At 34.3% G+C, this 26,856-nt stretch overlaps 3 protein-coding genes, 2 non-coding genes and 1 pseudogene across 5 annotated transcripts; 1 reads left to right on the top strand and 5 right to left on the bottom strand.

Annotated features, from left to right (window-relative positions):
* The first annotated feature begins 4,200 nt into the window (after nucleotides 1-4,200).
* LOC125185845 (U1 spliceosomal RNA) lies at nucleotides 4,201-4,361 on the top strand. The gene has a single exon (XR_007170332.1). It is a non-coding gene; the product is annotated as a U1 spliceosomal RNA (small nuclear RNA).
* Nucleotides 4,362-4,498: 137 nt separating this feature from the next.
* On the bottom strand, nucleotides 4,499-7,991 carry LOC125220096 (laccase-14-like). Its single transcript, XM_048122231.1, has 6 exons — nucleotides 7,852-7,991; nucleotides 7,220-7,371; nucleotides 6,873-7,117; nucleotides 6,647-6,775; nucleotides 4,875-5,816; nucleotides 4,499-4,741 (listed from the first exon to the last, which is right to left on the bottom strand). Exons 1-6 carry the CDS (start codon nucleotides 7,939-7,941, stop codon nucleotides 4,611-4,613), a joined length of 1,689 nt encoding a protein of 562 aa, XP_047978188.1. The 5' UTR covers nucleotides 7,942-7,991; the 3' UTR covers nucleotides 4,499-4,610.
* A 3,398-nt stretch (nucleotides 7,992-11,389) lies between these two features.
* Nucleotides 11,390-11,534, bottom strand: LOC125185790 (U1 spliceosomal RNA; annotated as a pseudogene).
* A 1,447-nt stretch (nucleotides 11,535-12,981) lies between these two features.
* On the bottom strand, nucleotides 12,982-13,101 carry LOC125185716 (U5 spliceosomal RNA). The gene has a single exon (XR_007170223.2). It is a non-coding gene; the product is annotated as a U5 spliceosomal RNA (small nuclear RNA).
* A 4,909-nt stretch (nucleotides 13,102-18,010) lies between these two features.
* LOC125223822 (two-component response regulator ORR9-like) lies at nucleotides 18,011-19,030 on the bottom strand. The gene is made up of 3 exons (XM_048127117.2): nucleotides 18,765-19,030; nucleotides 18,492-18,661; nucleotides 18,011-18,398 (listed from the first exon to the last, which is right to left on the bottom strand). The coding sequence occupies exons 1-3, from the start codon at nucleotides 18,868-18,870 to the stop codon at nucleotides 18,144-18,146; spliced, it is 531 nt and encodes a 176-aa protein (XP_047983074.1). The 5' UTR covers nucleotides 18,871-19,030; the 3' UTR covers nucleotides 18,011-18,143.
* Nucleotides 19,031-22,491: 3,461 nt separating this feature from the next.
* On the bottom strand, nucleotides 22,492-25,097 carry LOC125219150 (Major facilitator superfamily protein). The gene is made up of 4 exons (XM_048121037.2): nucleotides 25,008-25,097; nucleotides 24,678-24,895; nucleotides 23,684-24,213; nucleotides 22,492-23,390 (listed from the first exon to the last, which is right to left on the bottom strand). Exons 1-4 carry the CDS (start codon nucleotides 25,072-25,074, stop codon nucleotides 22,556-22,558), a joined length of 1,650 nt encoding a protein of 549 aa, XP_047976994.1. The 5' UTR covers nucleotides 25,075-25,097; the 3' UTR covers nucleotides 22,492-22,555.
* Nucleotides 25,098-26,856: the final 1,759 nt, after the last annotated feature.

Here is a 26,856-nt window from a genome sequence, read left to right as displayed (position 1 = left end):
TTTTGAAAAAATCATTATAAATAGTTAAAGTGGAAAAAAAGTAAAGTAAGAGAGAGAATATTGAAGATAAGACTATTCTCTATATTATTCACTATCTTACTTTACTCTCTCTCCACTTTAACTATTTAATACTCCCTCCGTCCCACAAAAGATGTCACACTCTCCTTTTTAGTTTGTCTCACAAAAGATGTCACAATTCCCTTTTTGGAAAAAGTTCTCTCTCACATGAATATAAAAATTACATTTTCTCTCTCCATTTAACACACAATACAAAACCTCCTAAAATCCCGTGTCGTCCCACAAGTGTGACATCTTTTGTGGGACGGGGGGAGTATCATTTTTTCAAAACGAGTGCAGAAAATGAAATGCCTCTATTACTGTGGAATGGATGGAGTATCGTTTTTGGCAATGACAAAAATAACCTTAGGTACCAAACATGTGATTTTTTTGTTATGGAGGATATTTTAGGAAATTTTCATTAAATATTACCAAACATGTGATTATTTTTTTTTCTTCATTTCTTATTTCTTTTTTTCTTTTTTAGTTTCTTCTTCTTTCTTTTTTATTCATTTTCTTCTTTCTTTTTCGTATTTTATCTTCCTTTCTTCTTTCTTTTTCTCCTTAATTTATGTTCCCTCATTTTTCTTTTTTCTTCTTTTTCTTCTTTCTTTTTAGTGTTTTATACATACATCTAATTGCATTCATAATATAAATCAAGAACAAAACACCTAAATAACTTAATTATTTAAAATATTTAAATCAATTTAATATTTTTTTGTTGAATTATTTTATACTCATTTTAGGGTTGAAACACCTAACTAAAAATATTCAACTCTTAATATCATTATGAATACAATTCACAATTTTAAATTTTTATTAAGACTATATTGATTAATCATTAATTTAATTTAAAATAATAATAATAATAAATAATAATAATAATAATAATTATTATTATTATTATATAATATTGTGTGATTCATAATTTTAATAATTATACTATAACTGTTTATTAATTACAACTAGTTTTTAGTATTATAACAATAATAATATTACAATAATTAAATATAATTATAACTACGATTATAATTAAGTATATTTGAATGATATGAAAAAATAAATTAATTATTGATTTATAACATCAAAATAATAATATTAATATTGATTAATAATAATAGTATAAAGAGTGAGAAGAATGGAAGAAGATATTATAATATCACTTTTGGTACTTAGTTTTGTGTATGCCCAAAATAACTTCAATGACACAAATGGAAAAGTGTTTTTATTTAGAGGAAATTTTGGGGTGAAAATTGCATCAGTTACCAAAAATGTGATTTATAGGTACCAAAAATGATATAAAATAAAGATCAATTACCATTTATGTGCGAAAGTGAAATATCAGGTACCATTTCTGTAGTTCACTCTGAAATATAAAGGTAGCTAAATATAAAAATATAATCCAAAAATTATTTTTATTATATTATGTTAAGTGTAAATCTACATTTACATATCATGAAAAAACTTTGAGAACAAAATACTACACAATAGATTACTCCAGCAAAAATAGCAATTACATTCAAAATAAAAAATAATTTAAATTATGCAGCTATCAAAATTACTAAAGTTAATAGTCAAAATGTTGGTTTCTGGAATTACAAGATATAAATCGGGCGTAATACAACCCAAAAGAAGGAATACAGAAGAAGAACTGAAACGATATTACAAATACAAATTCGAAACTGTAAACCGTAAAAGATTTAGCCGAGTCGAGGAGGCCTCTTTCCGCAAGACGAGATACGCGCCGGTAGTGCTCTTCGGATTGACGTTTCGTCCCCATAGATAAAACGGCTACGTCTCTGGTGAAGCAGCACCGCTATCAGCAGAGCTCCGGTGAACTGGATGGAGGAGAGGGCAGAGCTTTCGACAGAAAAACAATGCAGAGAAGGAGAGAGCTTATGATGCAGAATGCTTTCTAGTGTTTGATGTGTGTAGAATGCATGGAATGGCTAGCCTATTTATAGGCTCAGTCCACTGTAGGGGTCAACGCAGCCTTGATGGCTGCCATCAATGCTAGACCGTAACGGTCGTCGGTTACGAGGCGTTACAAGTTGTAACGGTAGGGCGTTACAAGCTCAGAGCTAGAGAGGTTGAATCTAGACGCTTCTAGATTCGATCATGACGTGGACTATCACGTGTCAGCCACGTCGGCTTCCCGCGTCATACTGACGAGGTGTCATCCCACTTGGCTCGCTGACGTGGAAACGATGGTGGTCTAAAAAGAATTAGACCCACTTGGGTCGAGCCCAAGGACCAAGCCCAAAGACCAATTGCCAAGATCCAAGGACAAGGGCACGGGCTCGCAGCGCACGCGTGTGCGCGCGTGTGGGCTCTTACAGCCCATCTTAGTCCACTATAATTATTACATGTAATAATCCTTCTTATTAAATACTAGTTTAATAAGGTTGTAACTTCCAATGTGGGATAATTAACTCTCTTAATTATTCCCTAAACTTTTCTCATAGCTCATTTAAGTTTGCAATTTTGCACAACTTTAATCTATTATTTCTCACTCACCGGGAATCGGATTTGAGAAAATGAATATACCACGGTCATCTACTCTGAACGTAGATAGACGCTATATTATTTAATTTCACAAAATTAAATATCTCGTTAAAATTATAATTGGTCAAAGTCCAGTGACCGACATAAATTCCAACACAAAATATGTCTCTACTTCATAAAATAAATAAATATGTAAATACGTCGTATACTAGGAGTACTAGCCATTTGTGTACACATGAATGCATGTATTTGTATATATGTGTTATCCATAGGAAGTTCACAAAACATACCATATTTTAGTACATTTCCAAACAAGGTGAATGTTATACTAGGTGAAATAATTTTGGTGTTATTCTATTTCTACTTATCAAATAAATATAGGCTGGACATAGCATATCACAATGTCACTCTAGTATGTCTTGACTAGGGAATTTTTTCTCGAAATTTAGGGGAATGAGGGAGGGGCTTATCATCTACCATCAGGAGGACCTAAATTTTTCTTTAGAGTCGGTAGAAGACGTCATGATCTCTTCTGATTCACGATTGTTTGAAAAAGACGAAAAAAGGCTAATGACGTCGTTTTGAGATTTCATTTCAAGTTTAATGTTGTGAAATAACAATTTTAGTCATCATTATAATTTACTACAAACGAACATTTTCTCTTCAATATTCAATAACTTGACGACTGTGCATGGAATTGGGCCTTAGATCCATTCTCGATTGACAAAATATTTGGGCTGCATTATTTATGCCACGTGTGTGAAGATCGACGGTTGAGATTAGCCAAGAGCAGGTTTGGACGCCACAGCTCCACGGCACGGCCGCAGCTCGGTTGAATCTCTTTGGGAGTTTCTTACGACTGCATCTCTCTCTGGCTCTCTTCCAGTGCGAACCATTGATGAAACAACCATCTAATAGTATCTCACTCGTACAATACTCGACACCTGGCGAACCTTTCTTTCGCTAATCGCAACATAAGCAGCATACTACTTTTTTTGTTGGGTATAATACCCTATACTGTATAATACGACCCTTATAAGCAGCATACTACTTTTAATGTTTTTACAATCTACCATGTTTAATGGGCGTGTGATAGATATATTGTTTCTAATTGATAATTGTATTGGTTGGGCTATGAATTACGAGTCCCGGTTGGAATAATTCATAAATGGTAATAGGCTCTACATTCCACTGATCACATTTTATTATAAAACTAATATATAAAAGTATGACTCACGTTCCACTATTTTTTTCACCAACTTTCCTTAATGTTTCTTAAAACTCGTGCCGAACACAAATGAGACTCCTAAAATGGGCGGATGCAGTAATATTTTTTAAACTTCTTTGATTTTATTACGGAAACCGGCTAGTGTGGAGGTGGATAAGTATGGGGAGGGCTAAGATTCAATCTTGAGTGGTAAGAAGATAGAAAGCCAGAAGGGAATGGTCTAATGAAAACTCATGTTCACAGATGCAAAGAGATATTATTAGTGAATAGTGATAGAAATGAGAAAGGACAAAACACAATTAAACAGAGCAAGCTATTAAGAAAGAAAATAAAACGTCCCACATCGACATGTTAGTAGGTGGGGTATGTGAATTGTACATATATAAATAGAAGAAAGAAATAATAGCACCATACTTACCTGGACGGGGTGAATGGGCGATCCATAAGACCCATGGCCTAGGTTGGCGACCTCCATTGCACTTAGGAGGGGTGCCCGCCTAAGGTCGACCCAAGTGGTTGACCCTGCGTCATAATTTGTGTTAGAGGGGGCATGCGTTCGCGCAGCCCCTGCTCAGTTAGAGTTTAATTTTTCGTTATTGTTTTAGTCCAAAGATGTTCTTATCGATGTCTGGTTGCTATGTATTTTTGGAAGTTCAGACTTTCTCATGGTATTTATTAAACTCAATTGTTAAATATGAAGTTGCTACCTTCAAGAACTGTATTTATTTATTCAGTTTCCTAACTGATATCAAGCCTTATACATACAAATGAAGAAACATAACATCTTGCAGTGTTTTTGTTTGACATGTATGCCTCAGCTTTAGCATTTGGGCATATCTGCAGGTCGAGGGAGCATCTTCGCGTCTCGGCTCGTCCCCTCCTTAACGATGAACGCCATCTCCATACCCCAGCTCACATGCCGCTCCAAATGGCAATGCAGAAGCCAAACTCCTGCAACAAATCCATTATACTGTTAGGCCAGAAAAAAACCCACGCTGATACCATGATAAAAGTAAACAGGACTCCAACTTAAAACCAATTAGAACTTATATATTGGTTTCAGTTTTCTCTTTACACTGCATACCTGGATTGTTTGCCTTGAACCTGATGGCCGTCCACCCGTTTCGAGGAATAGCAATGGTGTTCTGCAGAGGCGGGTCGACTAGATTATACCCGGAAGGGTCTGTCGCCCGATCAAAATTTCCGTTACCTCTTCCAACCACGTAGAAGCTGTATCCATGGAGATGCATTGGGTGGTATGTCCCACCAAGAATATTTGTTCCTTGAAAAACCAGCTCGACCGAGCTATTATACTCCACCACCCTCACTCGCGTCCCATTTTGAGGTACCCACAGCAGCCGCGGTACGAACTCCATCGTGTAGTTAAACTGGAAAGGAGGATTTCCCGGGAAATCCTCCTCGTACACTCCCATAACCCGCTTGTAGTAGGCTTCAAGAACGTCGATTTTTGGCTGCACGAACGTTACATTGTTGATGCTGGCTCTAAACCGGCCTTGCAACGCTCCGTTGCACGACTCGTTTAGGCCACATTCAAATATGTTCACTGAGAGAGTGAACATGAGCTCTGTGTCCGCCTTTTGAGGGACGTCGATGGGGTGATCCGTTGTTGCTAAGCTTCGGAGGCTTGCTGTGAAGGTGTTGGCGGAGATGGCATCGTCGATGTTGGGGAGGGTAGGGAGGAGAGGAGAGGAGGGTGCGGTGTAGTTTCCGGTGTAGACGAGAATGGCGGTTGTGGTAGTGTTGGCGAAGTTTCCGGCGATGTTGTGGGGCCTAGAGGCCATGTAGTAGTGGCTAGGTTGTTGGTTGGCTTCGAGCAAGATGTCGATGGTTTGGCCCGGGGATATTGCCACGTAGTCGGTTGTGAAGGGTTTCGTGTAGGCGGCGTCTGAGCCGACTACAGTGAGGTTGTGGTTGGCGATTTTGAAGAACATGATGTTGTTCATCACATTGTTGATCATTCGAAGTAGGTATGTTTTGCCATATTCTACTGTCACTTTGAATGTATCTATGAATTCGTATTTTCAACAGAAATAAGTTCAAATTTTTTATAGATGATTAATGAACATAACTTTAAAGATTGCTTCAAACTTAAACCTTTAGCATCAGATATTACTACTGAACCAAACTCACGCACGAATAAGTTCAATTTTAACAATCCAGATAAAGGTTATACATGTAATTGGCCTGATGGTTTAGTTTTGTTGAAATTGACTAAGATCTTTTTGTAATGATTTTTTTTTTTTTTTTTATAAAATGATGTGAACTAGAAATGGTAAAAATTGACCAAGAATAGAAGATAAACATTTGACTTATTGTAATTTCGTGGGACTGTAACTTGTATTAATATGATGGACTCATAAGTCATTGGCCAGCAGTGAAATTTGACATAGTGGGCAGGAGAGAGTATCAAGCAATTTAATTATTGTAAAAAATCCTGAACATGCTATCTATTCTAGTATGACGTAGTTGAGACTTTAAACTGCTTCAAACAATAGTAATCTTTGAGAAATTCGGACGTAATGTAAGATATTTAAAACATTATCGAAATCAGAAAATTAAGTTGTTTAACAAAAATACAAGAGCTCAACTATATGTTTATAATGGTAAGACATGACCCAATGTTTACATATAAACTTGGAGGGGTTAAGTATATGTCAGTATAACTTGACTTGGTCCATATTTATTTTTGGATCGTCTCCTATGATTTGACTTTTTGGACAATCACTATCCAACATGTACACGAGCAGTCATATAGTTTTATATTATAGTTTTAATGATAATATCCATATTAAAAAATATTGAGACACATGCATTTAAAAAGCTATTAACGTTTACCTGATGTGGAACAAGGATATTGATCACCAGGTTGACCATTAAAAAGGAAAGCATCAGAAGCATTAGGGTCTGATCCAGTTTGAAGGGCCTCACTTAGAACTTGTCTTATATCACTCTTCCACCATTCTCCTACACATTATTCAATTTTTCATATTTATAATAACAATAATGTAATTTTGGTGAGATATATACATAAATGATGATTTAATTTACTATTTATATGTACCTAATATGATGGGAATTTCAGCACTTGGCTTAGGGAAGGGATATGCATCTCCCTCTTTGGGTAAAACAATTAGTGCACCATAAACAGTGGCGCGAGACCATTCAATGTGAGCGTGCCACCATAAAGTCCCAATCTCGTCAGATAAGATGATCCTTTGGGTAAAATTAGTCCCAGGTCGAATCGGACACTGAGTTATGTAAACGGGTCCATCCGTCCATGGATTTCTCGGCTGCTTTACCCCATGCCTAGCAAGAACAATGTCAATGTATATAAATGTTTGTTATGTAATCTTTTTTGAGTAGTAAAATTTGTCAATGTATATGTGTAGGTGAAAATTTTAATATTACCAGTGTATAGTTACATTCTCACTAGCTCTATTGATAACATCAACAATTATTGTGTCTCCAACCCTCCCATACAATGTGGGCCCAGGGAATTTTCCATTTACGGTCAAAATGGACTTACTGCTGCACAATCTCGTGTATGAAACATCTTGCAACTGCAAATAATATCATTTCACATTTTGTTATTTTCTTATATATTGCTAAAATAATTGTGCTAAAATTATAAAAGATTGAAATGGTTCAATTTATGCAGTTACTTGTCGAATTCTTTCAATAAACAATACTCCATCCGTTCCATAATAATAGAGGCATTTAATTTTGTGCACTCATTTTGAAAAAATAATTATAAATAGTTAAAGTGAAGGAAAAGTAAAGTAAGAAAGGAAATATTGTAAATAAGACTCTGCTCTACATTATTCTCTCTTACTCTACTTTCTCTCCACCTTAACTATTTAATATCATTTTTGCAAAATGAGTGCGAAAAATGAAATGCATCTATTACTGTGGAACGGAGAGAGTAATAAGTAAAAAAATAAATGAACATAGATATAGTTAGCAGTATAATATAAGTAGCATGCATGTGTGGAACAGTGCAAGTGAAAGAGAGAATTAATGATGCAAAATCATATACTTACCACAAATTTCTGTCTTTGGATTTTTCCATGCACTGCTACAAAGCCACATAAGAGAATAAGCAATGAAAAATACAAGGTGAGGCACTTCATGCTCGAAGATATTTTATCACTCAGAAACTAAATATATTTGATTTTTAAAATTATTGATGAGATTGATATGCTTCTAATTATTTAGAACTGAAGTATATATAGAGGTTGAGAATTGTAGGTGATTTGAGATTTGCTTCTTCCAGCTGGATAAGAATATGATGGATCACTTTTGCCTCTGTTTTTGAAATTAAGAAGCTCTTTTTACATCATTTTCAACTTCATAAATAGTTTGAACTTTCGCATACTTTGAATTAAGGACATTTTACGCGTCCAGATTTTGATAACCTTTTCCTTTATTAGATCCGTTTTTGACAATTTTTGTCATCTATTCATATGAATTAAGGTCAATAATCATCACAAATTTCGACTGAAGTGGCTTTAGTCTTGCATATTCTTTGAAATTTGCTAAAAAAGTAGGGGTGTTTAATTTAATTTAACAATCGTCGGACATGTTGAAAATGTAGGCCAACATTTGGTCCAAATGGCCGAGGCCTTTGATTTTTGGTTGTCGTAACCATCATCGTCTAGCCTTGATGACTAGGCATTTCCATGTTCCCTGCTTAAGCGGTGTTTGAGTGTTAGAGACACATTTGAACACAATGTATCTCTCAATCTTTTTTACATCTCTCATCATATATATGCATAATTCATCGCTTAACTAATCAAGTAGAATTGTTTTCTCTTCTCGAAACTCTGTCAAGTTTGTCACTGCATAGTGAATTTGAAACGTTTCTACATGTTAAAAAAAAGTTGGCTTACGTTTGGTGATATTAAGCCGATTGAGAGCACAACATGGCGTAATTTATCTTGGTATCTTCAAAAGTTTAGAGGATTTGGAAGACTTGAATATAATGGTTGTGTCGTATACCGAAGCTAATAGGTAATGAAAACGATGCTTCTTCTTCTTATTTGTTTGAGTGCTCCGATTTGTGACATTTTAAATTGTAACTTGTAAATCTAAATGCTGTTAAAAGATTAGTAGATATTAATCTTAATTTACTAAAAGGAAGTGACTTCAAACCTCACAAATAATGTGAAATATGTTCGACTGGTATACTAGAAAGCATGTTTTATGAGTTGTTTTTGTATCAATAGCTCTAACAATAATACTCTCTGACACATTAGAATGAAAGATTATTGTTAATGGCATGTATTTTATAATTTGTTGATTATATCGCGCGCATAAATATTAGCCATACATGTACAATTACTCCCTCCGTCCCAAGATAAGTGACCTGTATTCCTTTTTGGGGTGTCCCACTATAAGTGACATATTTCCATTTTTAGCAAAAAGTCATCTCTCTTACTTTATTCTCCACCTACTTTATTCTCTCTTCTTTCCTCTACTTTTCCCTCTCTCATACTTTACTCTCTCCACTTTAACTTATTTAAATACCATTCCTTAAATCCTGTGCCCAAAAGAAGTAGGTCACTTATCTTGGGACGGATGGAGTATTATTTAAGTAAAAAGTCTAGGTGTAGAATGATGGTTGGTAGCCATAACTTATGACTTCTCAATTACTGTATTGTTGAAAAAATAAGTTTCACTACCTAGATAGAATTCAATAACTTATAGTGAAAGACATATTGCAAACAAAAGTTTGGTATTTAACTTGTAGAAACATGATTTTTCCTTAGTCATACTAACCGTTAGTTTGTTTACTGATTTTCCATTTTACTATTCCCTCGTACGTTCATTATTTTACTAGTTTGTCGTATGAGTTTTTCTAACAACAACAATAGTGAATTTCGAATTAAGTTTCAATAGCATCAAAGTCAATTCAAGTTGCAAAATTACCCAACTTCCAAGCATATCATTTACTATATTATATCATCTCTAAAAGTCAATTGTTTCTTAATTCTTACTTATACTTATATTCAAATTGTGTTTATGGTGAACTTAAAGTTCTGGTGCCAAACTTCATTGAATACCCGCGAAATTATGTTTTGATTTATTTTATAGTGATAAATAAAGAGAAATTATAAAAATAGGAAACTCGAACCTTAATGTCATAATTTACTAAACTACAACAATACCGAGAAGCGGGCGATAACAACAAATCAAGCCACAAATCAAATAATGGAGGTCTTGCTTATAGTATTATTTGTTGTGTTAATTTAGTACTCCCTTCGTTCTATAGTAATGAAGACGTTTCTTTTCGGCACGAAGATTAAGAAAAATTGTGTTAGGAGTTAAATAAAGGGAGAATAAAGTGGAAAATGAAAAAAAAGGTAGAGAGATGAAGAGAGAAAAAAATAAGAGAGAGTAAAGTAGGTGTGGAAAAATGTGTTGATTTTTACTAAACGGAAAAATGACTCTATCACTATGGAACGTACCAAAATGGCAAAATGACTCTATTATTATAGAACGGATGGAGTCATAAAATGTGCTACTCCTTCTACCGAATATGAGAATAGTCTAACTAGCAAAAAAAAGTAAAATAACGAAGAGAAACAACCGTTCTGAAAAATTGTAAAAACTAAAATAAAATAGTAAGACCAATCCTTTTAAGAGAAAAAATTGATGTGTTACTATGATGACATGACAATATTGTAGAGTAGTTATTTTTTTGACAAATACTCATTAAGTAATTTTATATTTTTATACTGCATATATTCATGTACAAGTTGAGGTGTGATGTAAAGTGTTAAACCCTCTATTTTAAAATTAAGAACTAGATTGTCGATTGCTTGTTTGGGGCACATTCTGCTCTTAAATACTTCCATTAGTAGCAAATAGATGCACACACATGAGTAAAAAGCGGCTTTATCCAAGAAGTCTACCCATTCAATCCGCAACTGGAACTCATTTTGCTAAGTTAAGCGTGTGTTCACAGATTGGCCAACTTGGTGGTATGGGCATCTGTTACCAATTGATCATCCTCATCAGTCAATCTTCTCTACTCCAACTGCTTCCTCTTGTGCTCATCGTGAATTAAGCTCCACCAATTCATGCATCTACACATGCAAATATATCCACAAGTGACTAAAACATGTTGCATTAATCAACCTATCATTCGCCCTCTTTATCAGATGAGGGGAGACAATACCCTACCAAATCTACGGAATTTAACCTCATCACATTATTCTACCTTACCGGTACCCAATATCGAATCTTCACCCTCGCCATACTTACTCACCACCACATTAGATCATTGCAGTTGCATACTACTTAATATATGTATAATGTATGGCATGATCAAATCTAATTTCCTTAATATACTAATCGAATGCTAATACAGTTTATAGTCAGACACAAAATACAAATCATCCAAACATTCAACATAGTATTAGATTACAACTAACTCCTTCACATCTTGCCCACCAAACAATGCTCACATTTATATGCTCCAATTATCGTAGTTCACCTTGGTAAGATAGGGCAACAAGGCTGACTTTAGGCAAGCGCCCCTCCCGAGTACAAACATTTGAACTAGAATTGGGCAGGGGCCGCGCGAACGCAACACAAATTATGACGTAGGCTCGACCACTAAAGCCGACCTTAGGCGGGCGCCCCTCCTAAGTGCAATGGAGATCGCCGACCTAGGCCATGGGCCTTATGGATCGCCCATTCACCCCGTCCAGGTAAGTATGGAGCTTCTATTTCTTTATATATCTGCAATTTGCATACACCTCCTACTAATATGTCGATGTGGGACGTTTTATTTTCTTTCTTAATAGCTTGCTTTGTTTTTCTGTGTGTTGTATCAGACCACTACCCAAGATTGATTCTTCAATCTTCACCCTCATCTATCTTACCACTACCCAAGATTGAATCTTCACCCTCACCATAGTACATGCCCTGTTTCTGTAATATACTCAAAAGAATTTTAAAAACTTGATATATCATGACATTGTTTGTCCTGAACTATATGAATAATAATAATTAATAAACCAACAAATACATTTATCAATTAAAGACAAAAAATTAGGCCTGCTTATTCGGCCGGTTCCGGTTCTATCCGGTCCGGTTGACCGGGTACCCGGTTACAAATTTTCATAAATTTGGGAACCGGAACCGAAATCGGATCCGGCCGGTTCCGGTTCCGAATCGGTCGGGTAAGAACCGGTCGGTTCCGGTTCCGAACCGGAACCGATTTGTAGTTTCAATTTTAATTTTTTTTAAATAATTCAACATATAGAAATATAACAATTAATACCGAAAAATTCAAATAAATACAAATCAATAAAATAACAATATTCATCATCCAATATTCCAATACCTAAAAACTATAATTCAATAAATACCTAAAATAGTTAATACCTAAAAGTTCAAATAAACATAAAAAAATGCAAATCAACAAGATAACAATATGCATCAACCAATATTTAAATACCTAAAACAATAATTTAATAAATTACTAAAAAATCTAACACTAAAAATTAAAATCTATGCACAACAAAATACGAGTATACAACCAATATTCTAATAAGGCAATAATATTCAAAAGACCAAAATCTTAATTACTCTATTTTGATTTTAGAAAAAAATCGATATATTAATACATTTAATCATTCACTTTAAACTTGATTATTTTAATAAAAAAATCTTAATTAATTATGAGTTATTTTTAAAAAAAATCAATTATTTTTGAGTTATCATAATAGGAGCGAATCAACAAATGGTGCGAAAGATTGAAGATTGATCACAAAAAGTAATAGTACTTTCGTTTTGCAAAGGCAGTAATCACTTTTGCTAATAGGATAATCAAAAATATTTTAAGAATAATAAAACAAATGAAATATCCTTAGTTTAATATTTTAATTTATATTTAAATTTTATAATCTCTAAAATTGATATATATTATTCGATTCCGGGTAAGAACCGGTCGGTTCCAGGTAGAACCGGAACCGAAATTTTCGAAAGCATAAGAACCAGAACCGGAACCGGTTTTTCCGGTTCCTCAATTACCCAGCCGATTCCAATTCCGGTACCGGATAACCAAGAACCAGAGAACCGGTTAAGCAGGCCTACAAAAAATATCAATCATACAATTAAACATGGCAGATTGCATAAACATTAAACTTGCATTGTGGGGTACTTTTCAATAAAGAAAATACCCTCCCAAAAAAGGAGTATACTGCTTGAATTGCGATGAACACACGGTATTCTTTAGTAAAAGGCGAAAGAATAGTTCGCTATGTGTTCAACGCGCAGCTGCGTGATTTCATTTATTGTGAATTTCCATATTTATAACGTTTGTTGCATCATTGTTTTAGTGTTTTTACGATGTGGGACTTCTTTTCTGCCAAAATAATGATGTGCTTGCCCTCTCCCTTGCATCATCTTAATTTGATTTACTTATATCCTTTTACTGTGTAAATTGTTTCAATCTCAGTGTAAATAACCTGCTAGTAGCAACATATACTATTATACTATGTTGTATAGTATAACTATATAAGCCTTCTACTTAAACGAGATGCATCAGAACAGAACAAAATCCTGAAAATTATACATTGAGTTGCAATAATTCCTACAGTGCCATAGTATATTGAGATTGTAGAAGTTACCTGGTTTCAACATGTTGTAGCAATGTAGCTCTTGCTTAATTCTTAGTTGCAAAAAGAATGAGGAAAATTGGACAGCAACGGGCCTCAGGATAAAAGTCTGAACTCTCTCGTGTTCTTACAACTATATGTAATGGGCCTCAGGATAAAAAGATAAAAACTCTTTCTGATCTACATAACATCACCTCCAAAATAATGCGATTTCATTAATTTTTTTAGCTTGGTCTGCAGAAATGTGTGTTAGGAGTAGTTTCTTTTGTAAATCCCAGTTTGCTACTGTTTTTTTTCCTTTTCTTTTCTTTCTTTCTTTTTATTACTTGTAATAGGCATTCCTTTGAATTCAGAACATAGACCAAATTTTGACTTGCACCAAGTACTTGTATATGTTAAAACTACTCTTCTTCCATCAATTTAATTTTCCTTAAAAGAAATAATAAAAATGACTTGGTACGTTTCTCCATTTCACTCTGAGAAAAGGCAATGTGGTTTATGAATTTATTTGAAAGTGAGTGTTATTAGGATCTATAGATCCTTGTTTGGAAGGGCATCCAGAACATGGTGTTTTATTTGGCTCAGTTATTTGTATGATTTAAGTATATTTCAAACAGCTCCACAGGGGAGAGCCTATTTAGTTGCTAGTTAGGAGGTTGTTATTGAAGCCTGAAGGTCAATATGATTGTAGCTGTTGCACTGACTAAGCTAATTGGCAATGGATCCAAGCTAATGTGTCTGATCAGACTGGTGGCAATGATGACGCAACAAATTATAGTGAGGTGAGACACATTATTTTTATGTTGTGCTGTTTCATGTATCCCTGTATTGTATTCTTCCTGGTATGATTCATGAATATATATTATGGAGTGCCATTTTTAATTGTGCGACGTGTTTTGAGTTGTTTTATTAACAAGGTTGGGGTGGGGTGAGGTAGTGCAGGTGCACACCTCTGGTTGAGATTCTACATTTTTAGAATATATAAGTGGGGTGTGCTTAGTGCTGTATTACATATATTAGTCCTTTTCATCTCCTAATTTAACTATATACTTGATCACAGATAACCTAGCTTAATGGAAAATCATCTCCTCCTTTTATATGAGCTGTTGATTTGTCTATCTATTTGCATGACCTCAAAGTTTGCCCAATAAGTACTTCACTTTAGTATTAATTCGTCTAACAAAATTTTTGCATGCACAAACAGGAAAAGTAGAAACCAGCGTGCATTGGTTAGTATAACATGAGCTGTGCCTAATTAATTAGATTAAACTAGTAGTACTATAAAGAGAATGGCTCGAAGGGAGGAAACTTGATTGTCTGGGATTTAATTCAGAAGCCTGTTGATTAAGGATGGCTAGGAGTTGGAGACATTCACATAAGGAATGCAGCGCTGTTATTTAAATGGTGGTGGAAATTTGCAGTAAACCAATGCCCTCTATGGAAGAAAGTTGTGAGTTCTATACATAACACTAGATACATTGGGGAGTTCCAAAAGATGGAGAACAAAAATTCATCAAGCACGTGGTGTCAAATTCTGAACTTTTCGCAATTCAGCAAAGAAGTGCAAGAAGTGGCAGAGAAAGGAATAAAAATAAAAGTGGGCAATGGAGCGAGCACAAGATTCTAGCTTGATAAATGGACTGAAAATGCTACTCTAAAGTGACTCTTCCCTAGACTTTTCGTGATTTCTACCCAACAATACAACTTGATTGAGAGCATGGGTAAATGGGAAGAAAATAGATGGGTGTGGAAGCTTAAATGGAGAAGAAGACTATTTGTATGGGAGGAGGATTTGGTGAAAGATCTCTACCTAGCTGTGGATCATGACTCCATGAGTGAGAGTGCGAGGGATGTCAGACTATGGGCTTTTGACAAGTCTGGCTCTTCTCTGTTTCTAATTTTTACCAGTAGGTCTGTCGCATTGTAGGACAAGGAAGCAACCGCTTTTGTCATGGGAAACTCGCATGGAAGAATGTGGCTCCGCCGCGTGCACAACTCCTCGTTTGGTTTGTCCTACATGGCAGACTAAATACAAAGGAGAGACTTTTCAGATTCCGATTCCCCGGAGTTGAGGATGAGCTTTGTGTATTTTGTGGGGAGGAACCTGAAACAGTTTATCATGTTATTTTTGGTTGCAGGTTGTCTAGTAGCTTGTGGTATTTCGGATGCAAATGCTGGAACCTTGCTTTTTGTCTCCCCAAAGATCCGATGGCTTGCTTCCTTACATGGATGGATGCACCTTTTACGAGATTTGACTTTAAAATTTGGAGCTCCTTATTCTATGTGATCTCATGGTCTATTTGGTGGCTCAGAAATAAAGTTATATTTCAAAAAATGGAACCGAACTGGGAAACTGAGAAGAGACTCATTATTTGGAGGCTTGGAGCATGGACTAAAGGATGGTGCCTCGAATTTCCTTTCTCACCGAGCCAAATGTGTGAGGACTTACTTAAAGCTAGAAGATGGACGGAGCATAATCACAGAAGCAACTCTGATAAACATAAAGGTGCATTATAGCTCGTCTTGCCTCCTAGTTAGTTGGTTGATGTTTGTTTAGGTTTTGTTCTCTTTGTTCTGCTTCAGGGGTGCATTTCATTTGCTTAGCTTGTTTTTTCTGGCTTTGAGGTTTTTTTGTTGCTTGTTTTCTTGAACTAGTTTGTTGAAACTGAACTTTGGTTCCTTTGCTCACCGATCTCTAAGCGGTTTGAGCCTTTTCTTTCGTATCAAAAAAATAAATTAAGTACTAATGGGAATTTTATCTTTGCAATATCTGTACAAAATAATTTATATTTGTGATCACTCTACATCTATACTATGTCATGATATCATTTTAGTTATGTTTGCATTTTTGAGTGTTTTTGACAAAATTATTACTCCCTCCGTCCGCGAATAGGAGTCTCGTTTTTCTATTTTAGTCCGTCCGCGAATAGGAGTCCACTAACTCATTCCACTCACATTTCATTTAAAATTAATATATACAAGTGAGACCTCTATTCCACTAATTTTTTTGCACCCACTTTTCTTACCATTTCTTAAAACATGTGCCGCCCATAAATGGGACTCCTAATAGCGGACGGAAGGAGTAATATTTGTGATCACTATACAATTATTATTATACTATGTCATGATATCATTATAGTTATTTTTGCATTTTTGAGTGTTTTTTACAAATATAACCAACAAGCATTCATGATTATATTAAAGACTTTTCGCAGACTTGCTAGGAGCATCCACAGCAGACGTTGGAGGAACTAGTGACTAGGCTGGTGGGGAGTCGTTGGCATTGCTCGCCATCCGTTGCGGGCATGGTGCCACGCCGCCAGGGTGGATATGGGGTGTCAAATTTTTTATTCCAAATTCATAATTTCTATGAAGTCAACGCAGACCCATGTTTCTCTTCTTTATTAATCAAAATCCATAATTTCTATTTCCGCTACACACAAAGGTAACTTTTACAATTTCACTATGGAAATCTCGTTTGAAGTTTAGACAAATTTACATAAATGGTTAATACTCATTTTGATATATAGTGATTATCATTCATTACAATTTATACCATATATAAATAACCACATGATTTAGTGGCCTTTTATACTACTACCCCTAACAAAGTTTAGTACCTAAATTCAAATTATATTTAATTTATCAAATGCTAACTAGTCAACAATGGAGGAACTTAAACTATAAACCCATCATATTTGAATTTGACTTTAATAAATAAAATATATCTTGCATCGTCATGTACTTTAAATTATGCATAACATGATTTAATTTGATTTCATGCCTTTAATATTAGACGTTGACAAGAACGATGTCAAATTAAAATAGATAACACAATAAGACTCGAATATTGCACAGTCATATAGCGTATTTTTTTTTCCTGGATAATAAAAATAATCATAATTTTAGGCAATTAGAGATTACATTCAATGGTATGTTGATTAACAAGTAATGACAGCCCTGAAACCATTAATTAGAAAAATGGCTGATTAAGAGAAGAATTTAAAAATTGTGACAACAAGTTGGCTCACCGACCCACAAGTTGAGGAGAAGTCATTGTAAAGTAGTTGATCTTGATTCTTCAAATCAATTAAAACAAATCGTCAAATCCTCACCATATCAATAAATTATAGTAATTGAGATTGGGTTGGAGATTTGCTTCACTTTATTTATAACACAATTTCTATTTTCTCATAGTTTTTAGTACATGCCTGCCTGTCGTCAAATTTTATCTGTCGGAATTAAAGTGCCGTATAATAATAATTTTTATGCTTAAACAATTTTTTCTCTTTTTTTTTGGAGATTCTATGTTATTTTCAATTAATAGGCTAAAACTGTTGACATGATTTTCAAATCGGGTGTTTCCAATTAATTTTTATTTTAAATAGTTTTCGCATAATGAAAATCCACTGAACCATATAAACAGGATTCTCGAATTTTATGTTGCCATATAATTTTATTTCAAAGGGTTTTGCCAAAAGCAAAATTCATTGAATCACATTAAAATATATTGTTGCCTTAATTAAATTACAACAAATAAAGTCTAGAAAAAGAAAATTGGCAAAGCATAAAAAGTAAAGATAAATTTAATTTATCTTTTCGAGATATATTTACATGAGTAAAAGTATTTGTATTAGTTTCTAGCTAGGACAAAATCAATTAACTCATACTCAAAATTTTGATACTAAAAATTCAGAAAAAAATCATTCCAAGTCATGATTCAGTCTTGTTCTTGTCCGATCAGGGGAGAGGCATTCTTCAACTGGCTTCCTCTTGTTAATATTTTGGATTTCTTTTTTCCCTTTCATCAAATGTGGCCTCAGCTTGTTCACATCCGATTGTCGAACCGGTTTCAAGAAGAATTCCTCTGCTCCATGTTCTAAGCAGCTGTTGATTCTTGACGGCACATTTTCCGACGACATAATCACAACCGGGATGTCTCTCAACGACGTCGATTTCTGCAATTAATCAATTCATAATTAATATCGTTACATAATTGAATAATTAGGGTTTTCTAAAAAAAAGTAATGTTACTTAAAACTTAAAAATACCTTGATTTTTCTAAGGAGATCGTAGCCGGTTACTGCAGGCATGCTGTAATCTGTGATGATCAGATTCACTTCAACTCTTTGGCAGTTTGAATTTGAAAATTCGTCATCTTCTTCGTCGTCAAGCAATCCGAGGAATTCAAGAGCCTTCACTCCGGATTCCACCGCAGTAACTGTTTATATATATGATAAATAAAAATGTATATTAGCATATGAATTTAATTATAAAAAATAAATTAAGATATAGAAAATTGTTACTACTAGAAATTAACTAACCTTGATAAGAAGAAGTTTTGAGAAGCCTCTCTATCAATTTTCGATCAATGATGCTATCATCAACGGCTAGCACATGGAATTGTGTTTCTCCTTCTAATCCGTTCATTGTTAATTTCTACTAATTGAAATTGGAGAATTTGATGAGCTTTTGATATGAGGAGAATTGGAGAAGAATAATGCAATTGTGATGTGGAGAGGAATGACTGATATGCAATATATATGAATTAGGAAGAGAGAGAAAAGAAGAAACAATGAGATATGATTCAGAATCTTGATGATTTTTCTAAGTTGATTTTTGAATTGCAGAAGAAGCAATGAACTTTCTTTAGTAATTTTCCCCCTCGCTTTTGCGTGGATTTGATTTTTTAAAATAATGCAGAGGATCTTGAATTGGAATAAATTAATTGATCTATTTGGCCCTTTGACAAGTCTAGGGCTACAATAGTGTATGTCTCTTGACCTTTACATTATTATGGTAACATGATGCCAATATATTTGCGATCTTCACAATTATTTTTGACTTTTCATTCACATATATGTATTTTTTTTTTTATTCGTACGATCTTAGTCATGTTCGTTTCAATATCTATTTTATTATTTTATATCTTTAGTTTTGGTAAAAATAATTATTAATGGTACGACTTTTGGAAATATTTGGGATGCTTTTTTTATACCCTTTGTTCGTGTCGGTCTTGATATAAAGTTGTTTAATGGGTTGCCTTAAAATAGAATTTACTGAGATTAATTAAGACCTAGATCGATGTGCAAATATTTTGATAAAGATGGAATATTGTACGATTGTAAAGAAACAAGATTTAAAAAATATGAAATGAGATACTTGGATTTTTGAAATTTCAGAATCTGATGCGTTTTTTTAGGTGAATCACAGAATCAGGATTTGTTTCTATTTTAGGGTCATTAGTTATCTGTATCGATATCGTAATATACTTCCACTCTAAACTACAAAAGATTGCGGATAGTGATTTATATTTGTAAGAGATTATTCCTTCAACTTGAATTTAATTAAACGATTGTTAACATGGTATTTATTTATCTTGTTCATGATTTCCTATATTTTTATATTGGATTCTTATACAAACTTTTAAAAATTTTGGATCTTTATATTTTATATTTGATCTTATTTGATTTTACGGATTTTATTTTCATAATTTGAATAGGTTATATTGGGTATTTGGGTTCTTATACAATTTTTTTATTTTTGGATTGTTATATTCCCCTTTTACGAAAAGATAAATGTACATAAATTGTAGTACATGTATATAATATTTTTATATTTTTAAATTTAATTGAGTTTAGTAAAAATTAGTTTTGTTGTTTACGGGGAGTGATCAAATGCTAACTCATCATTTAATTGCTAACTACAACTAATTTAAGGCCATAGGATTCTAGAAAATGTGTGGTCTACATTTTGCCATGTGTAATTTTCGTTTTTATTAATTAAATCGATAAAGATAAAAAAAAACTCCAAATTAGGATTTTGGATAAAAATGTCAATATTGTGTTCCGAAAATATCAACACAATGATTTAAGAATGTTAACCCATTGCTTATATTGACATTCTACATGTATTATATTGACATATTTTATATAGTATGTTGACATTTCTGCTTGTACGAAAAAATAAAAAAAATTCAAATTTTTTTCAAATTTTGACGTCGGAACATATGCATGTAGGATATCGTTGGAATCCTTATGAAATTATCTTTAATTTGATATATGTTATATGAATTTAAAGTTTTGGGATTTCTTTTAAAAGTTAGTTATAACTAAACATGTAGTTAATTGATATTAGTACTCCTATTGATATTTTTTGGAATTAATCCTATGACCTTATTGACGTTTTTCGTTGATCGTATTGGCATTTAGGGATTAATGATCTAAACTCTTGATTTGAATATCTAATGGCTATTATTTAGTTGTAGTTAGCAATTAAGTTATGAGTTAGCAATATAACACTCCCCTGTTGTTTATTGTATTAAATGTAGCAACAAGAAAGAAGTGATTTAGAAATTTTATGTCAACTCATAACATGATTTCAATATTCAAGCTTGATTCGAATTAATTATACAATATAATATTTTGTATAAAAATATTTTTTTCATAAATTTAAAAATATTATAGTTAAAATTTTGATTTTTTTTCAAAATGTTGCAAAATGATTAATATGAAATTTATTTTAAATCAAATAATGTTCAATGTAAAATGTTAAAAAAAAGTTTGTACGTACATTTATGTACATTTATCACTACCCCTTATGATCTAAAAGTAACATTTACAAATTAAGTGTAAAAAGTGAAAACTAAAATCGGTACGATGATGGAACCAAAATTTTGAATTTGAAAATAATAATAATAATAATTATTATTACTATTATAATTATAATTATAATAATAATAAATTAACGGTTGAATTATTTCTTTTTTTTTTGTTAATTATCTATATATTACTTGTAATCATAACAATAAGATTTTTTAGATACTAGCTATTCATTCTTATGTTAATAAATTAACTATTTGCATAAGAAACATAATTTTATAGTCTGCCACAAACTTACTATATTTGCGTAAGAAACATAATTTTATAGTATGCCACAAGTTGCTAGTTTGCTAATTTCTATAATTCGACTACTTGCTAGCCTGCTACGTAATTTTAATCTCAAATTGTAAGGTGTTTCAAAAGTCACAAATTGTTCTGAAACTTAGGAAATCTGGATTGGATATTTGGGCTTCGTAGGACTATATAATCAATAAACATAATAGCACAAGCAAGCCCAGCAATAAAAAATTTTATGACCCACAACTAGTAAGCTCAACTAGGTTGTACGAGGGACATAATTAATGTTGAATTAAATGATATACGATTGACATATATTCTGAATAGATATTTATGGTATATTTATTTTCTTTAAGTCGGTTCATCGCGAGTGAGAGATGGTGAAGTTTGTGATTAAAGCATAAATGTTGTGTTTGTCACTGACATTTTTCACTAGTTTTTCTTTTATTTGTTAATTTATATGTCGAGTCAAAGTGAGACAATCAATCCGGACAAAAGGAGAAATATTCATGTGGAAAAATAGATTTTTTTAGAAAAATATTTATAATAATTTTTCAATTTTAAGTAATTAATGTTTATATGATAAAAGTTAACATTAAATATCTTTAAAAAAAATTACAAATAATTTTGATAATAAGTACTTCTTCCGTCCCAGAACATGAGTATTATTTTGACTAAGAATGAGTTTTAATAAATGTAAAAAACAAGTGAGTCGAAAAAGTTGATAGTATGAGTCTCAATTTATATACTCGTAACAAAATGTGAGTCAAAAATAAGTTAAAAGGAGTAGAATTTAAGAACAGCTTATCATTTACAGCAAAAGTGAAAATAAACTCTTATTATATGAGACAGACTAAAATGACAAAAATGGACTTTATTATAAATCAAAGGGAGTACAAAATTTAACAAAACATATAAAAATTAAAATTAAAAAGTATAGGTAATAATAAAAGGTGGTGTTCGGTTTGTTAGCTAAAATATAATCTACGACTAAGTTGTGAGATTATTTTAGTTGAAGGGTTGACTATAATTAATTATCACATTATCCCATGATTATTGAGTTGTGAAATTCAATTTTATGAACCAAACTCACTACATATTTAATCTTGAGATACACTTTTGTGAACCAAACTGTTCGATGCAGGCTTAAGAATTGAGAAGAATATAGAGTGAGACATTATTTAAGTCCCTTTAAAGTTTAAAGTTTAAACACACAATCAAGCTGCAGGCTGACTCCTCTTATACACAAACCTATTAGCCACGCAAATATAAACACAGAAATTAAGCGCACTCACACACCCCAACACCCAATAAAAATTCTGCAGCTTCGCCCTATTAATATTATCCCCCAACCACCCCTCTCCTCCCGCCGCCGCGCTAACTCTCTGCACCGCCGCTATCACCCCAGTGCTCAGGAAGCTCCCCACCCCGGTCACCGTGATGTACGCCGCGGCCCCCACGCTCCTCATCCCCACCGGCATCTGGTCGTAGAAGAGCTCCTGCAGCCCCACCACCGCAAACACGTCCGCCAGCCCGCACATCACGTACTGCGGCACCACCCACCACGCCGACAACGGGACCGCCGCCCGCGGATTGTCCAGGAGGCCGTGCTGTGCCGCGACGCGCAGCCTCCTGGACTCCACGAGCGCGGCCACCACCATGGTCAGGATGGAGAGGAGCAGGCCGGTCCCGATGCGCTGCAGGATGGTGATCCCCGAGGGGCGGCCCGTGATGGCGCGGGAGATGGGGACCAGGGCCCGCTCGTAGAGGAGGACGGAGAGGAGGATGGTTAGGCCAGTGATGACCTGGAAGGACGCCGGGGGGATTGTGAAGGTTCGAGTGATGGAGCGGTTGAGGGTGGAGGTTTGCTTGGTGAAGTAGGTCCCGAGCTGCGCGATCACAACCCCGAACATTAGGCAGCTCAGCCAGATCGGGATCAGTTGGAAGATCAGCTTCGCTTCTTCAACTTGCTTCACTGAGCTCAGCCGCCACGGGTCCCGCTTCTCACTCGATGCGTCCCTCGCATCGATCACCGCTGCTTTGTCTACAAACCTGCATCCAACACAGACCTGTTAGAAATGACTCACTTTCACCCCTTCAAAATTCTCATAACTAGAGGATTATCTATTTTCAAAATCCATGCACTCATATAATTAAAAAAGAAAAGAAAAATGAATATGGACATTGGTGTTAGTCATAAAGTGGACCTTCAACAACAACCATATCTCAATTTGCCAACATTAAGCCTTAAGGTGAAAAACCTAATCATTCACAAACAGTGATACTATCTTGCTAATTGGTAACACAAAAAAAAATTAAGGAAAATAAAGTAGATTTATGATAACCTGAAGTGACTGGTGGGTGCTAGAGTCCCCGCACCGGAACCACCACCCTCCATGCTGACGCCACCGTAATCGTCATCTTCGACGCACACGCCGCGCGCCTCACCCTCCGGCATCCGCCGCTTCCTCACGGCGGCGACCACCACCTGCGCCACCCTCGTGAACGGGCTCCCCACCGGAGCCTCGCGGCTGTAGCTCCCGCTCCCCGCCAGGAAGACGACGAGCGCGGCCGCCACAGCCGCCGCCAGCATCCCGAACCCTAAGCTCCAGCCCACGTGATCCTCCACGTAGATCACCACCAGCACCGCGGCGGTGGCGCCGGAGACGATCCCCACGTACCACCAGTTGAAGAAGGAGCTCTTCGCCGCCTTCTCCTCCGGTATGCTCTCGTCGAATTGGTCGGCCGCGAAGGTCTGCACGCAGGGCTTGTGACCGCCTTCGCCTACGGTTAGAATGTAGAGCGCAATGAAGAAAACTGTATGGCGCGCTTCGAGTGGAACCGTAGAGACCGCTACCGTCAGCAATATAAGGCCCTGTCGAATTTCATATTTTAATTGAAATTTAATGATAAAATAAGTAGTTAATTAATTCACACAAAAATAATTGTACATATAGTGAGAGAAAATATTGGTAGGATTTCACATGTGAAGAGGCAAATACATTTTGAATATATGTAATTAATTATTCACCACTTGTATGTGGTAATTAATTACTGTTCCATTGGATTCTTCTACGTATAGTACTTGGTAGTATTATGAAAAATCCTATAAATACGTATACAATACAATTAATGATCCAACAAGGCAACAGCTAACGTCTGTTTGGATTTCTATTTTGAAGTGAAAATTGGATTGATGAGAATTGAATGAAATGATGAAAGATTCAAAAAAAAATTGCTGCGGAGAAAAAGAGAAATGAAACGTACACACATTGAATTGGTTGGTGTGTGATAAAAATTGGGGAAAATAAATTAATGTAGAGAGAGAGAGAGGCGTACAATGAGATAGATGATGGAAGAGATGAGAATAGTTTTGAATCGGCCGACGTAGGAGTCGGCGAGGAAGCCGCCGACCACCGGGAAGATGGCGGCGACGCCTTGCCACGTGTTGACGCTCTTGGCGGCGGTGGCGGTGGGCTGGCCGAGCACCTTGGTCAGGTACATGAACAGGTTTCCAGCAACTCCGTAGTAGGCAAATCTCTCCGCCACCTCCACAACTAATTAATTCAAATCAAATCAAATTCAAAATTTAATTTACAAAAAAATAAAATAAAAATAGAATCATATATACAAATTAATTACTATATTAGTAAGAAAAGAGATCGTTACAGATGATGAAAATGGCTGATTTCCAGCCACCTCTGGAAGGTTTGGTGGAAGGGGGATTCGCAGCCATTTTAAGTTTTTGAGGTTTTGTCTTTGCATAAATCTTACTCACATTTACAGATATATATACGCACACATTCAACCCAAATTGATATTTTATTTGATTTATTTTATTTTATTTTGTCGACGTGGTTAACTCTGGTCCTATGCTCTAAGAGTAGGTGCACTATGACTAAATTTATAAGGTGAGTAGCAAATTAGTAATAATAAAATGTAAAAAAATGAAAATACACCCATAATAATATGGAAAAAATAGAAAAACCGGAGGTAGCCCCACCTCACATGAGAAGTGAGGGTCATAAAGCACTTGATGGTAGTGAGATTTGATGAGAAAAACACTAGTATAGTTTTATGAGTGAGAGGTTGTTTGATATTTTGCATATGGTATTTCTCATTGATTTAACACCAATATGGAAGTGTAATAACAATTCCTTGTGGTGGAATATTGTCATGTCTATGTTCTTTGCATCAATATTGTTGACAACCTAGCTAGTTTAGATAACTTTATTTAAATATTTGTTCTACCACTTCTTTCATTCACAACCTCCACATTAGTCAGATTAAAATCTTTGTGTTATGGCAGTAGATTGTGGAAATCTATTTGATGTAGGATAAAATAAGAGCTATATATACATGATTTTTTAAAATCATGTATAATGCATATAAGTGAGGTCAAGTAAAATCAACAAATATTTTATAAGTAGTCCTCTGTATGGTGTATTTTGCAAATAAGTAGTAATATTGATCTCACTTATATATCATGTATAATCATATTAGGAGTCTTATTTTCTTTTCGTTATAGATTTTAAAAAATATTAAAAAGTGAGTGGAAAAATTAATTAATAGAATATTGGTCTCACTTGTATATTAGTAGTTTTAAATATAGAAATATGAGTGGAATAAAATTCGTGGAATGCGATATCCTATTATTATCAATAGTAAAAATAACTGAGACTCCTATCTGCGGACGGACTACGGGAACAGTAGAAAAGAAGAACTAAAAACTACTCCTAAGAAAATGGGAAATGACATTTTTCAAAAAGTTATTTCAGCCTAGATTTTCATGACTGTCCTTCGAATCAATTTACAATTGATTGCGGATTGAAAATACCCTTTATTAATAGTATTAACGGTATTATCTTTTCAAGAAAAATATTGTTTAAATCAAATTAAAAGAATTACAATTAGGTTATATTTACATGACATCATCTATTTATTACGTTAAAATGTTAAAAGTTTGTACTACGTTATCTTTAGCCACATCATAATCTATACAACTTTGATTAAAGAAAGTACAATTAACCATCAAATTACACTTTCATTCATCAGGCATAACTTCGTTTCGAAGAAAATAATTCAGTGATCAATTTTCTTCCTATTAATTTAACCACTCAATCACTTCTTGCTTAAATTTACTAGTATTTATTTTCTTATATGTTTAATTCTATTCATAATTAATTGAATAGGATTTCATCTGCCTCAGTGAACAATTTATACCTGCATAATTTTTCTATGCCCGTTTCTTAACGTGTGTATTGAATTGTAAATCTCGTTTCTATTTTAATGACTTTTCCCTCTCGTTGTTTTGGTATATGCAAATCTCAAACCACATAGTAAAGACAATAAAATCAGTTAAATTATTAACACTTTAAATGTCTTGATTCTCTAACGCAAGTACGCAACAAAGGAGCCGTAAAGTTCACTAATAACACTAAGTGGGACAATACTCGACTATTTTAAGATTGTGTTTGCTTTGAAATACAATGGATAAATTCTACTATTTATTAATTTA

This window comes from Salvia hispanica, chromosome 1 (genome assembly GCF_029641045.1).
Source record: "Salvia hispanica isolate PSC_SH4W2 chromosome 1, Shi_PSC_v1, whole genome shotgun sequence".
Classification (NCBI taxonomy): Eukaryota; Viridiplantae; Streptophyta; class Magnoliopsida; order Lamiales; family Lamiaceae; genus Salvia; species Salvia hispanica.
Note: the sequence above shows the minus strand (reverse complement) of the source record. Positions and strands in the feature narration are given on the sequence as shown.

What these genes read in the sequence shown, in the direction of transcription:
- LOC125219150 (XM_048121037.2), bottom strand. Translation starts at nt 25,074, where the DNA reads ATGGCTGCGAATCCCCCTTCCACCAAACCTTCCAGAGGTGGCTGGAAA. An exon ending in CTTCCATCATCTATCTCATT is followed by an intron (nt 24,214 to 24,677) that starts GTACGCCTCTCT and finishes GAAATTCGACAG; the next exon opens with GGCCTTATATTGCTGACGGT. An exon ending in GCACCCACCAGTCACTTCAG is followed by an intron (nt 23,391 to 23,683) that starts GTTATCATAAAT and finishes TGTTGGATGCAG; the next exon opens with GTTTGTAGACAAAGCAGCGG.
- LOC125223822 (XM_048127117.2), bottom strand. Translation starts at nt 18,870, where the DNA reads ATGAACGGATTAGAAGGAGAAACACAATTCCATGTGCTAGCCGTTGAT. An exon ending in CAAAACTTCTTCTTATCAAG is followed by an intron (nt 18,662 to 18,764) that starts GTTAGTTAATTT and finishes ATATATAAACAG; the next exon opens with TTACTGCGGTGGAATCCGGA. An exon ending in ATCTCCTTAGAAAAATCAAG is followed by an intron (nt 18,399 to 18,491) that starts GTATTTTTAAGT and finishes GATTAATTGCAG; the next exon opens with AAATCGACGTCGTTGAGAGA.
- LOC125220096 (XM_048122231.1), bottom strand. Translation starts at nt 7,941, where the DNA reads ATGAAGTGCCTCACCTTGTATTTTTCATTGCTTATTCTCTTATGTGGC. An exon ending in GAGAATGTAACTATACACTG is followed by an intron (nt 7,118 to 7,219) that starts GTAATATTAAAA and finishes TGTTCTTGCTAG; the next exon opens with GCATGGGGTAAAGCAGCCGA. An exon ending in ATATCCTTGTTCCACATCAG is followed by an intron (nt 5,817 to 6,646) that starts GTAAACGTTAAT and finishes ACGAATTCATAG; the next exon opens with ATACATTCAAAGTGACAGTA.